We start from the raw sequence: 13,559 nt of genomic DNA on the forward strand, positions 1-13,559 counted from the left end.
GAAAGACATCTGCAAGAGTTTATTGAAAATGTTCAGACAAGTGACTATGATCAGGAAAGCGTACAAGAAACCTTGGACATTTGCGCGGAGTACATAAATCAATTGGAGATAAACTTTTTGCAACCCTCTCCAGACGGACAACACAGTAAGTCAAATGAAAAATATATTTATTTTGTAGTAAAAGTAAATAAAATGTAAGCTTTTGTTTCAACACACAATTCCGTTTAAATAGATCACATTCCACTTGATTTCATTTTGAGTAATCTGCCGGAATTGCACACGTTACGTTTAACATATTGTACCAAGTCTTTGGGTATGAATTTCTACTTGGGCTGTAATACCTTGTCGAAGCGTGATGTGCTCCATTTGGCCAGAGGACTGAGCAGAAGTCATGAGCTTCTACATTTCTGGTAATTATTATTAAACAGTCATTACATTTCAGCTTAAATATAATTTTGTTACGTGCAGCTTACACAGCACCAAATTGAGTCCTTATCAGTTACACCCGATTGCACGCAATTTGGACAGAGGCTGCCACAACTTAACATCGCTCGCTTTGGTGCATTGTTCCTTTGGCAACGAAGGCATACGCAAATTCCTACAGGCTTGTAATAAGGAATCCTTTAGTACGTTAAAAATTTTGGACTTAACAAATAATAAAATAAGTGAGTTTATTAATTACATATGAAAAATTATATGATTCAAAATGCATATTGTCAATAAGCAAGATAGTGTTTATTTTTGTGCTGAATTGTTATTATATATATTTTTATTTTATTTTATTTTAATTTATTTTATTTTATTTTATTTTATTTTATTTTATTTTATTTAAATGAATATTTTATTCTATTTTATTTTATTTAAATGAATATTTATTTTATATCTATTTTATTTTATATTGTTTTATTTTATTAAATTATAATTTATTTTTATTATTTTATAGTTTTATTTTATTTTATATTTTTGTATATTTTTTTTTACTCTTATTAAAAACTTGTAATATAAATAGTGAAAATTGAAATCCATTGAGGCGCGTTTTAGTACAAAGTACTGAGCTAACCACGGCCAATAGTCCTTTTATTTCGTCGCATTTCTGTATTATATTTAACTGACTTAAACTGTTAAATACAAAAGCGGTCTTATGGTTATATCTTGGTGGTTTGTACTTCCGATATTCTTATACGATGCCAACGACCTAAAAATCATATTTTTGATCAGGGTACAAACTATCAATCTAAATCACGAATCTATTTGTGTCTCGGTTTATTTGGCTCATTCATATTGAATAAATGGATCTTGGTTGTATGTGAAAATTATTCGCAAATCAATTGCCTCATACCTCTTATTTCAACTGAACGAACCAAACTGATTTTTCAAATATTTTAAAAGACAATCAATTAAATTATAAAACGTCATAAATGTGGATAATTATGGTCTATATTTTCAATCAAAGCCTTCATACAAGCTGATGCTTCAGGTACAGCATAAGTATTACAAAACTATACATAAATATAACTATAAGAAATAAACATGAGTAGTTAACACTGCAGATGTCAGCATATACCTATTCAACATAAACTAAAGTACCAATAAACTGAACATTTAAAAAAACTACGTATAGCCATGCCAACCACAATAAATGTCACTGCCATAATACAAAAAGCTACGTAATAAGGGGGTATTCACGATCTTGCGTAACGAACTCGGTAACTAGGTAATACAGTAGAAATGAGTAGGGATGACAAAATATATTTTGTTGGTATTGTGTTGGTAGTTCACAATGTTATTATGTTAGTCGAATAAAGATCTCATAACTCGAGATCGTGAATAGCTCTACTAATTTGTACTCTTAAGAACAATGAAAGTAAACTCACTTAAAAGCATAGTTCAGTGTGATTATTATTGTGTTGATAGCTTAGGCCTTACCAATTTTTTTTACTTAAATCGAAACACTTGTATGAATGCATGTACTCTAGATACCTTGTTAAGAATTTATTTATTTATTATTATTTTCAATGTTCATTTGAGATTTTATTACAAAATCTTAAAAAAGTAACAATCAATAATAATTTTAAATACAATCTATATCTCTTTTCATAGCTGCTGAGGGTGCTTTATTGCTCAGTCGTTCTTTACGTAATCTGAAACTGGAAAAATTCATTTTACGTTTCAATCCCATACAAAGCGATGGTGCCGCTATCATTTTCTCTCTACTAAATTATTTACCCATTAAATATTTGGACATTAGTTGCTGTTGCATATGCGTGGGAATAACAAAATTATTTATGCAATTAATTGTAGAGAACAAGATCTTACGATATTTAGACGTCTCTAATAATGAATTGAATGAGGTAATTATTATTGCTTAAGTCAAGCAATTAATAAATACATTAACCAATATTTTTAGGAATTCGGTGTTCAACTTTATAAAATTATTGGTTTTAACAAAACATTGCAGATGTTGGATGTGAGAAACACAGGACTTTCTTTCACTTTGCGTAATAAACTAAGAGATATTTTAAAACAAAACTTTCCGAAAAAAAGTTTTAAATTAACTTATTAAAATGTTATCAAATAAATTTAATGACATAAAATTTGAAGAAATAATACCATATAGAAATATAAAACAAATATGTACATAAAATAAATAAATAAAAAAATTTGAAAAAAATCTGTTTCCGCCCGGGATCGAACCGGGGGCCTTCCGCGTGTTAGGCGGATGTGATAACCACTACACCACGGAAACAGTTGCTTGGATTGTGCCAATATTTCTTTTAGAGTTACAACAAACAAATGATATCAGATTAAAAAAAATACATTTATTAATGCATAATATATAATTTAATGTATATATACATATATATTTATAGCAAAATATAATAAATATGTATAATTCGCTCCTCCGGGCTTTGCCGTAAACGCATGTTATACAGACTGTCACATCAGTATTGCCAATTTTGTATTTTTATAGTGTTTTAATTCTTTTTGGTTAAAAGGAAATTTAGATATGCTCACTTTCAATTACCCACCAAAAACGACCAAATTGTTTTTTCTCTCATTGTCAAATTTAAAATTTGTATTAAAAATAAGAACAATTGTACTCGTGCCGTGCCCGAGACACAAATAATAATTCAGTCAAAGCGTTGAGAGGGGTTATGAAGAATCCTCGCACTTAATAAAGAATTAAAGTGCACAAGTGCACTGACTCAACTAGCCTCAACATAATAATATAATATGTAGCAATATATAAAAAACATATTATTTACAATCTTAAGTGGCCACCACAAACGTGAGTCGTCATGGCAATATCGAGTAGCCTCCGCCAGCCAGCCCAATCAGTGGTTTGCTGTCGTCAGTTGATAGTACCGAGCACCTCCAAATCGTTGGTCACTTCCACCGAAGATACGAACATTTTCTACTGTTTTTTCCACCTGCGGGTACCAAATCAAATATCTTTCTAGCTGGAGCACTTTCTTTCATTCGTACGACATGACTAAGCCAGCGAAGTCGCTGAATTTTTATGCGCTTAACTATGTCAATGTACGATATAGCGCATACGCCTTATCGTTCCATCTAATTCGATTCTTGTTGTCAACGAGTAAAGAACAACATCTTTACTCAAATGCACTGTTGGTAATTGTCCAAACTTCTACACCATATAGCAGGACAGATATGATAAGAGAGTTGTAGAGCCTGATTTTTGTACGTTGAGAGAGCGATTTATTTGTACATAATAAATATACACTATAGAGCAATAAAAAAAAATACATAATATATAGCAAAACATAAAAAATATATAATATAAGCCAATATATAAAAAATATATAATATACTAGCTGACCCGGCGAACGTTGTTTCCCCTTGCAGTTAATTTTCCTGGCTCAGCTGAGTTAAAATATTTGTTGTCATTCAACTTAACCTTTAGCATTTTAATGCGAAAATTATTTTGAATTGTAGTTTAGCAGTCTGTTTGAAACGGTATTGAACAACTGGACCAACTGGTTGTGATTTTTTAAAAACGGTTCTAAAATACCCAGAATTTCTTGCTCCTCCATCTGCTCGATATGGTTGTACTGGCAACGCGCGTTTATTTGCTGCTTCTCATCACTCATTAAGTAGATTTGCAGAAATTTGGGATCATTCTTGGGCATCGTCATTAAAGAACCAATTTGGTGATACATTTGGCCCTGAATCTTAAGAGTTGATTGAAAATAGCGACCAATCTCATTCTGAACGATTTTTGTTGTTCCAAATGATGTCATTAGAAAGCACGAATTGAATTTGCGAATTTTACGAAAAAACAATTTAGATTGAGATGTGGCTTTAGCCAATAGTGCTTTCAATGGTTCTGGCGGCAAATTCAATGGTGGCAATAAACTTTTCCAGATGCGCAGCAGAAACCGGCCGATTCACCTTTGTATTTGAGTGCATGACAGTGTTGGCACTGTTTGTTCATAGCACCGATTACAATTCGTGAATGTGACGAATAGTCGATATCCGACTCATATTCATATTGTTTTTTTTTTGTACGTTATTTATATCTTTATATATATAATTCTACTTTTTTGTGTGTGCTCAAGTGAATTCAAGGATGGTTTAGATTCACAATTTGGTCCACTGGATAACGTTTTTTTAATTATTATACAGTTTTTTGTTATCCATATACATTTATATTAGACCTTTAAAAGTTATTCATGTTTACTTTGATTTGTTTAAAAAGTTTAAACTCTAAAATGAATCGTTCAGCTATTCTGTTGTATTTTTGAATTCGCTGGAATACCAGGAATACCAACACATAACTTAAGATTAAAAATTGGCTCACCTATAATTATACTGCGGAATTTAAATGCACTTAAGCTATGCAACGGCAATTTTACGATTCATTTTAGACATTTTAAACTTTTGAAACAAATCAAAGTAAGCATGAAAAAATTTTATAGTTCTAATATAAATGTATATGGATACCAAAAAAAATGAAAAAATTAATTAAAAAGACATTATCCAGTGGGCCAAATTGTGAATCTAAACCTTCCTTGAATCCACTTGAACACACACAAAAAATTTCATCAAAACGGTTCAGCCGTTTAGGAGAAGTTCACTGTCATCACACGTACAGAAGAATTATATATATAAGATATAGCAGAATAATAATACATAAGATATAGAAATATAATAAAAAATAATATGTAGCACTAGGGTGGCTCACGTTATAAGGGGGAAAATTAAATATGAAGTTTTGAATGAGCGCACCCCCTAGGAATATGCCATTGACCAAAAAAATGATATTCCCAAAGTTTTGGAGCAATAGGATTAAAAATGAAGTTGCGCCACTCGAGCAAAGTTGGGTTTTCAGGACAAAAAACAGTAATTTTTCAATTCAAGGTCATTTTTTATCTTTGTTACTTGTTTCAACACTTATTAATATATACTCATTTGATAGATAATTAAAATATCTTTTTAATAAGATACTGATGAGCAAAATCGGTTAAAAACTATGCGCAAAACACAATAATTAGTTCAGCGACTGTGCTCTGTTTTCTGTTTCATACCTTTTAGATGGCATGCACAATGCAATCGCAAATGTTTACAAGAAACGGAAGAAACATAAATAAAAAATAAAAATAATACATTTCTACTTAATAATTTATATAGACATTTAAGTAGAATTGAAAATGTAATTAAAACAAGAATTTTTTCGTAAGCAAAGAGGCAATGGTCGTAGAGGGATGATGACTGAAGTTAATATCCTTTTAGCAAACGAAGCAAGAGCGGCTAAAAATTCCATTGATTTTAATTGGAATAAATTCGATAAAGAAATTTGTCTCAAAATGGAAGCTGAATCTTTAGTCACAGTTAAACAAAATTGGGATAACGCAGACAGAACGATTCAATTCATCACTCCTAGTTTAGTTTCCGCCCTTGACAAATTCAAGGTTTCGGATCGCTACGCTATGCATATTTTGTAGTTGTAGGTATGCCGCCCAGGTGCCATCTAAGATTCTCGATGGATGGCGAAAATCATGTACTTACTAAAAATATTTCTTTTTAGAGATCAATTTACATATAACTCGGATGCATATGTGTGAACATTTTAACCCACAATAGGTTAGGTTATGTTCGGAAGGCACGTGCTAACAGTTGTCAGCACTTCTACTCGGAGACATATATTGCCCATTGGGATGCCCTTAAAAAATTTTACCAGGAGATGCGAGTTGCTAACCTTTGTTATCCTTGTAAAACCATTTGGTTTTCCAGATGGAGTTGAGGAGATTCGATAAGTTTGCTTTCGTTATCTCTTCCAAGCCAGTAAAATAAGGATCCCCAAGACATTAAAGTAGGCTTGTTTGAAGTCCTGGACAGAGACACAGAAAGTGGTTGATAGATTTTACCTCCTTTTCATCTTGGCAACTCCTGTATAATCCACTTGTTGGAACTCGCCACCGTTGGAGCATAGGCGCAATGGCACAGTGCCCCTGCGCACGAACTGTAGGTTTGCTCAAACCTTGAAGGCTTTTCGTTTTATTTTTGTCCAACTTAGGCCATAAGATTCTAGCGACCTTACAGTCTTCGCGGTTAGTTTATAAATTGTTAGTCACCGTATTGATTCCCTCTATTATCCTAAACAGTTTACATATCGGTGTATGTATTGAGAGGTCGGCCTCTCTTGTATGCAATTCAGAACCTCTTCTGGCCATCTCATCTGCTAGGCCATCTCATCTGCTAGTTCATTCCCTTCAATATTGCTATGTCCAAGTATTCGAAATGTACTATGTCCAACAAAGAGAGACCTTATGATGTTGGATGCTCATCAGTGATGCGAGTATCTTGGAATTTAGATTCAATTGTTTTCAGTGCGGCCTATCTACAAAAATCGTGATATTCGAAGGACGAATTGTACTTTGTTGTTTAATGTTGACATTTTTTTCGATAGCATATATCTCGCCGTGAAAGACGCTGTAAATAGCAGGGATTCGGTAGCACTGTCTTATCTGCATATCTTTCGAGAAGATACCTGCTCCCGTACCGCGTTCCATCTTTGAGCCATCTGCGTAGATAGTAACTGTAGAGTTACCGGTCACAGATCCAAGCTTCCAGCTATCTATCTCTGGTTAGATAAAGAGTGGGAACCCACTAATGAAGTTATTTTCCTCAAAGAACCTTTTTTTGGCCTTTCTAATAGTTTTATCAGTTTCGATCCATCGCCATGGATGGAGACGCAAGATTATAGAGATGCACTTGAAAATTATAATTTTTTATAAATAATTAACTAAATGGTAGCATATACCTATTACGTAATTGTGCATGTCTTCTAAAAGGTATGAAATAGAAAACAGAGCACAGTCGCTGAACTAATTATTGTGTTTTGCGCATAGTTTTTAACCGATTTTGCTCATCAGTATCTTATTAAAAAGATATTTTAATTATCTATCAAATGAGTATATATTAATAAGTGTTGAAACAAGTAACAAAGATAAAAAATGACCTTGAATTGAAAAATTACTGTTTTTTGTCCTGAAAACCCAACTTTGCTCGAGTGGCGCAACGTCATTTTTAATCCTATTGCTCCAAAACTTTGGAAATATCATTTTTTTGGTCAATGGCATATTCCTAGGGGGTGCGCTCATTAAAAATCGCATTTTAGTTTTTCTGAGCCACCCTAATGTAGCACCATAACAATACAATAATATATAATAGAATAATAGAATACAGATAATATAATTTAGTCTACGACAGAACATCATGTCAAAAAACATTTAAGAGACTATACGTATATACCACATAACTAAGATTCATCTCTGAAATGTTGATGATAATGAAGAAAAGAAGTTTAGGATAACACAGTGGCGGTATTTGTTTGCGCCGAAACTCACATATTTTATTAAATTAAAAAAAAAATTTCATGTTTCCGCCCGGGATCGAACCGGGGGCCTTCCGCGTGTTAGGCGGATGTGATAACCACTACACCACGGAAACATATGGTGATCTTGGGTCATAAATATTATTTAAGTACGAGGTATTAGTTTTTGTTTTCAATTACTAAAATTTTATATTTTTATATATAGTTAGTTAAAGTACATATAGTTTATAACAAAAACTAAAAAACAAATTTTAGAACAATAATCTATATTATTTATTTATTTACAGTCTCATGTATATAATACAAATATGGATTATAGAACTAATCTTCTATACAAACAAATTAAAATACGACCTGTACTAGGGAACGACTTTACTAGGGAATTTTTGTGAATTCATGCCGACTAATCTACAAATGAGCCAAGTAGGTGAACTACATTGTACAGAACTTAAGTTAATATATTTTAATAAAATAGTGCGGTTGGCTTTCTATAAGAAACGAATTTAAATAAATAGATGAAAAACATAAAAAAATATATCAACTGAATTAACTAACCTATCTCAGAAAATGTGTTAGTTTTGCTAAAACCATAACTATTTTCTTATTGTCGTTTATACATTACTTCACGTATAACTTTACTATTAACTATCACTCGTTACTAGTTAGATAACAATTGTTTGTTTATAAATTCTATAACTACATACTTGGTATGTAACTGTTTATATCGCTATAGTTTATACATTCGTATGAATCAATAAATGTATTTTTCAGTAAGGTAGAAGGGTATGGATCCCTCCTAAACAATATACTCAAAGTTTATAAAAGCTATAAAATTCTGACATGTTTTAATGTTAATATTAACTAGAAATTTTAATAATGAGACTTTAGAAAACATTAAAAAAAATTAACTTAATAAAATAACAATGGAAAGTTAAAATAACATCACATAAATAAGTACAAAGCAAAAAGGTACTGCAAAAAGGCTTGCAAAAAGAATTTTTCTCCAGGGGAGAGCTGGTTAATCCTTAACACGCCACTGTTCGTTTAATTAAATATTACAAACTTTTGGTCACAATATAGTTGTATATTTGTTTAAGTTTATTTACTACAAGTGATTCTAAGCGAATTAAAGGGGAATTTATTATCAATACTTTAAAAATCAAAATAGACATTTGTTTCCATAATGATGTTCTTTTTAATTTCCTATTTAGTAGTTACTCTAATCTTTGTATCTTGCCGTTATTTTAGATTGTAATAATATTAGTTTTGTATTTAGAATTAATATCCAATATGATATAATTGACAATATCTGATACAGCTATAACATATAGTCAGCACAAGAATATGTTTGATTAAACGTAATAATGATAAAACTTAAAAAAATTATTGGGCTTTAAAATTTCTTAACTACTCTATTTCTTTACTTATTCTATTCGAAAAGCACTTTTTATCATTATTGTCAGAGTTATTAATTAATAAAAATTTGCAAATCTTAATTATTAAACATTTCAGTTCACTATAAAATAAAAAAATCTGTTTCCGCCCGGGATCGAACCGGGGGCCTTCCGCGTGTTAGGCGGATGTGATAACCACTACACCACGGAAACAGTTGGGACCTATTTGACAAAAACTAGCCGGACTCTACAGTTTTTTGACAATTTATAAAATATATTGGAATATAATGAAAATACAAATAAAATTAATTTTATTTATCTTAAAAGATTTAGATTTTTCGCAAGATTTTCCATTCATGATGTTTCCATTCATGATGCTTTAGATGTTTCTATTTAGTTACGTAGTCGGACGTGGAATAAAGGGAAAATTCCATAAAATCAAAAGATAATACACTACAAAAGCACTGACAAAAAATTTTTCCTACTATAAATACTTTCACAATCTATAACATAATTCTGGTTTCGCCAAATTTTCAGTCTGCAGACTCCACAATTATACATGAGACTAGGTATATTTAGAAACCTGAAACAACTGTTAAGTATTTCTTCATAAAAATTATTTGTTTTTTAAGAATTGTTTGTCAAATCATCAAACAAAGACTTAGAAGCGTTTACTACTTGTTAATAATTTGAATTATTATTCCATAATCTATTCTATTAATCTATAATAAATAGATTACGATTGAAGAAAATGAGTATATTACAATCAATAACATCCAAAACAAAATCACCAATAACGGATTATTTTTCCGTGTATGGATACACATAAACAGCTTTTAATTTTAACAAAATCGTACAAGTTATTATATTGTCAGATAAATGACTCCTCTATGGTTTTAAGAGCCTTTTGAGGGAAGTACGTGAAGGCAATATTCTATGCTAATAAGCCAATAATAATTCCAGATTTAGAAACAAATATTGAAATATGTGGTTTCTCAGTCGTCTTCGTAAAGACATTTGACCAAAATATTTTTGGCCATAAAAAATTATATAGCAAATGAAAATTTTTAGTTTTATTCACGTAAATTGTTTTAGTATTTTTTTTTATTTTGAAATTCTACACCTCTTAATAAACACACTACATATTTTTTGGGTATCAGATTTGCTTCCAACGTCCTTTATTATCAGAACGGGGACAAGCATCAAAATAACATTTTTATTTATGATACCGGTGGTAATTTGATTGGATCGGAGAGTTCTTCTAATAAGAAAACTTTATTATTAGTGTTTTATTAGTCTATTACTACTAGTTTTGTTAACTGTTTAGGATGCCATTTTTGGGTAAGCAAGGGTGTCAATCTTTATTTGATGGAAGATATCATTGCAATAAATAAATAAATAAAGTAAATCCTTGCTTTAAGTTCGTAGAATTTATAAAAAAAAACACACACAACGCTATTTCGTAATGTATATACATAGTGTATTACACAATAACGAACCTATTCTGTGAACTTGATAAATTTGTCAAACATTGACAATTATTCACCATCTCGTTTATATATCAAAATTGATAATTTGTTAAGATTTTGATATTCTGTGCTATAAATAAAAAGCTCTTTTCTTGATAAATTGTGAAGACGACAAATGTTGTTGACAAATAAAATATATACTCTTTACAACCATGTTTTATTGTTGTTTGTATGTATAATAAAATTTAAAACAGCATACTTACTGAATTTATAGTTATTTATTAAAGTACTGTTAACAGTGGCGGAGCTAGACCAACTCTGCACGTCCGCGACATCAGAATTAAGAGGCCCCCTTTATAACCCAGTTGTAAATTTTCAAGTTACCTTGTTGAAAGTTTTATTGCTAATCAAATTAAAACAAACACAAATTAAAATAAATGAATTTTCCTACTTTTAGCCTCACTCAATTTTTTTTTAAATTATATCATAATTTGCGCCAGCTGCTATTTTTGCTTCAGTTTATAGAATTTGCAATGGAGATAGTTTCCCTTGGATCATCATACTTTTCTAATACGTCTTAATCAATTTTAATTTTGAGAAGCTTCTATCCGTCGAAGCTATACTGACTGGAACTGTGAACATGAATCTGGTTACTATATAAACATTTGGGAATACTTCGAATATGGTTTACGCCATTATCAAACCAAATTGTTTAAAATATTTATTAAGTGCTTAGAATCCACAGTCGGTAACAGATGCTACTGACTGTTAAAATATAACAATAGTAGTTAAATAAAATGTAATAAATTTTATGAAAACAATTGTAACAAAACCATTATAATAATACTATAGTCTGGTGAAAAGCACTAAGTACTTGAGCCTAGAACAGAAAAACCTTTTTTTGCTTGATAAAAGTCTTGACTAATTGTCAATACTTGACAAATTTTTCAAGTTCACAGAATAGGCGGGTAAATCTAAATAATACATTTACTATATACAAAAACACAACAAATTTATATTACACTATTATATATTTAAAATCTAAAAAGTCATTCCGTTAATTTTTTATAATTTCGTTCACATTTATTAAAATTTTGTTTTATAAGTCCTTGCCAAAATAAAACTTTTAATTTTTAATATTGTATTTAAACTTGAACACACCAAAGTTCATTGGTCATCAAAATTATTTTAATTAGATTTGCCAGCAACGTTTTAACCCTCTTAAAGCCATTAGCAAAGAAAAACACTTATTTTTTCCCCCCAGAAAAGAAAAACAATAATAAAAACAACAACAAAAGTGTAACAAAAACAAAACACCCAAAGTAGAAAGTTTTTCCCTTGCTCAGCTTTTGCCAAGTGCTCACTTAGTAGAGCCACTTAAGCATAAGTTGGATACCATTAAAAAGGATACTTCAGAGGATGTGCATAAAAAAGGATAATGAAAATTGCTTGTAGGGATTTAAACTTTGCACATTTTGTGTTGGAATTTTTTCTTCTCGGCTACCAAAGGTAATACAACTAAACTATCAGTGGAAAAGAAATATTAGTTTTGCACTTTCAAATCAAATTGGAATAAATATGATTTTGATTATTAGCAAGGATATAGTAAAACATTTTATCTACTGTTCTATATTTAAGTTCAATTGTTTTTAATACTTTTTTGTTTATTTTGTTGTTATTAAGTGTTGTTTTTTTCTTCTTACATATTTTGTTTCCCAGCTGAGTTGCATAAAAAGTTTTACTTTTGCTATTTTTCAATTAAAATCAAATTGTTTTCTTGTCTGGCAAATGTGTTTCTTTTCTATTTTTGTTTATTTAGGACGCATCCTTGTTTTGCTAATGTAGTATGGAAAAAGTTGAGATAGCATGGAATATGTTTAAAAGCTTCTTTTTTTTTTGGAAAATATTGTATAAATACAGATACATAATTTTTTTTAAACGAAATTAATAGGAAGTTGATGGAGTTTTGAATTAATAACTCATGATAACAGAATGCAGGACTTTTTTATATAAGAAAAATCTTTATAAATATCTTTTAAATTTAAAGGCAACAGAAATAGCTTCTCCACAAATATATAAATAGCCTATAGGATATATATATTAATAATTATAAATAAATCAAATATTATACTGTTTGATAAATGGTTATTATTGGTCAAATAAATGCTCGCTTAGTTGGCAACGCAGTATAAATTTTTGATGTATCAAAAAATGTCAACTGATTTGACATAGTATTGCAATATTTTATTTAAAGACAGCAAGCTGTTAAAATATAAACAAGGAAACGCGAACTTAATGACAAAGACTTGGTACAAATACCATCGCTATCACAGCAAGAGACTCGGTTTCCCATTATTTAGGGATTTCGGTAGCAATTTCATGTCTGTGAATATATTTAATGAGTATCAAATAGAATATGTAGATAAAATACAATATCGCTTGTGCTCGTTTCGATCTTTTCAGACTGGGCATTTCTCCGTAGAGGACGAATCTCGCGAACATCGCCTAAAATCTTCGATTAATGACATAAGCGTCGCTTTATTAAAGTCCAAAATTGACTGAGAAAATGATTATTGTGAACTGAGCTTGATGTGTCCCAAATATTAAACAATCTTTTTAAATATATGAAAAATTTACCATGATGGATTTCTCGAATTCCAACTAAAACTCAAAAAGAAGTGCGTATATGTTATATTCAATATTTTCTTCAAAATTTTAAAAATGGATGGTCTAGCATCTTTAATAAAATTGTGAAAGGTTATAAAGCTTGATACTTCAATGATAATGTAACAGCGTACTCTGCTGAAAAAATAAAGATGATCATTGTATTCTCACGGA

The 13,559-nt window shown here is 30.4% G+C and overlaps 1 protein-coding gene and 3 non-coding genes across 4 annotated transcripts in view; 1 reads left to right on the forward strand and 3 right to left on the reverse strand.

Annotated features, from left to right (window-relative positions):
• Positions 1 to 2,527, forward strand: part of LOC119675776 (leucine-rich repeat-containing protein 34-like) — a gene marked incomplete at its 3' end in the record, with an annotated part of 3,113 nt that extends 586 nt beyond the window's left edge. Inside the window, exons 2-6 of the mRNA XM_038086985.1 lie at positions 6 to 145; positions 233 to 410; positions 469 to 665; positions 2,101 to 2,351; positions 2,408 to 2,527. Coding sequence (XP_037942913.1) covers positions 6 to 145; positions 233 to 410; positions 469 to 665; positions 2,101 to 2,351; positions 2,408 to 2,527 — 886 coding nt within the window. The remainder of the gene's footprint in view (positions 1 to 5; positions 146 to 232; positions 411 to 468; positions 666 to 2,100; positions 2,352 to 2,407) is intronic.
• Positions 2,528 to 2,673: 146 nt separating this feature from the next.
• Trnav-aac lies at positions 2,674 to 2,746 on the reverse strand. Its single transcript has one exon. It is a non-coding gene; the product is annotated as a tRNA-Val (tRNA).
• Positions 2,747 to 7,901: 5,155 nt separating this feature from the next.
• Trnav-aac lies at positions 7,902 to 7,974 on the reverse strand. Its single transcript has one exon. It is a non-coding gene; the product is annotated as a tRNA-Val (tRNA).
• Positions 7,975 to 9,392: 1,418 nt separating this feature from the next.
• Trnav-aac lies at positions 9,393 to 9,465 on the reverse strand. The gene has a single exon. It is a non-coding gene; the product is annotated as a tRNA-Val (tRNA).
• Positions 9,466 to 13,559: the final 4,094 nt, after the last annotated feature.

Source organism: Teleopsis dalmanni, chromosome 2 (genome assembly GCF_002237135.1).
Source record: "Teleopsis dalmanni isolate 2A chromosome 2, ASM223713v2, whole genome shotgun sequence".
In the NCBI taxonomy this organism is placed as follows: Eukaryota; Metazoa; Arthropoda; class Insecta; order Diptera; family Diopsidae; genus Teleopsis; species Teleopsis dalmanni.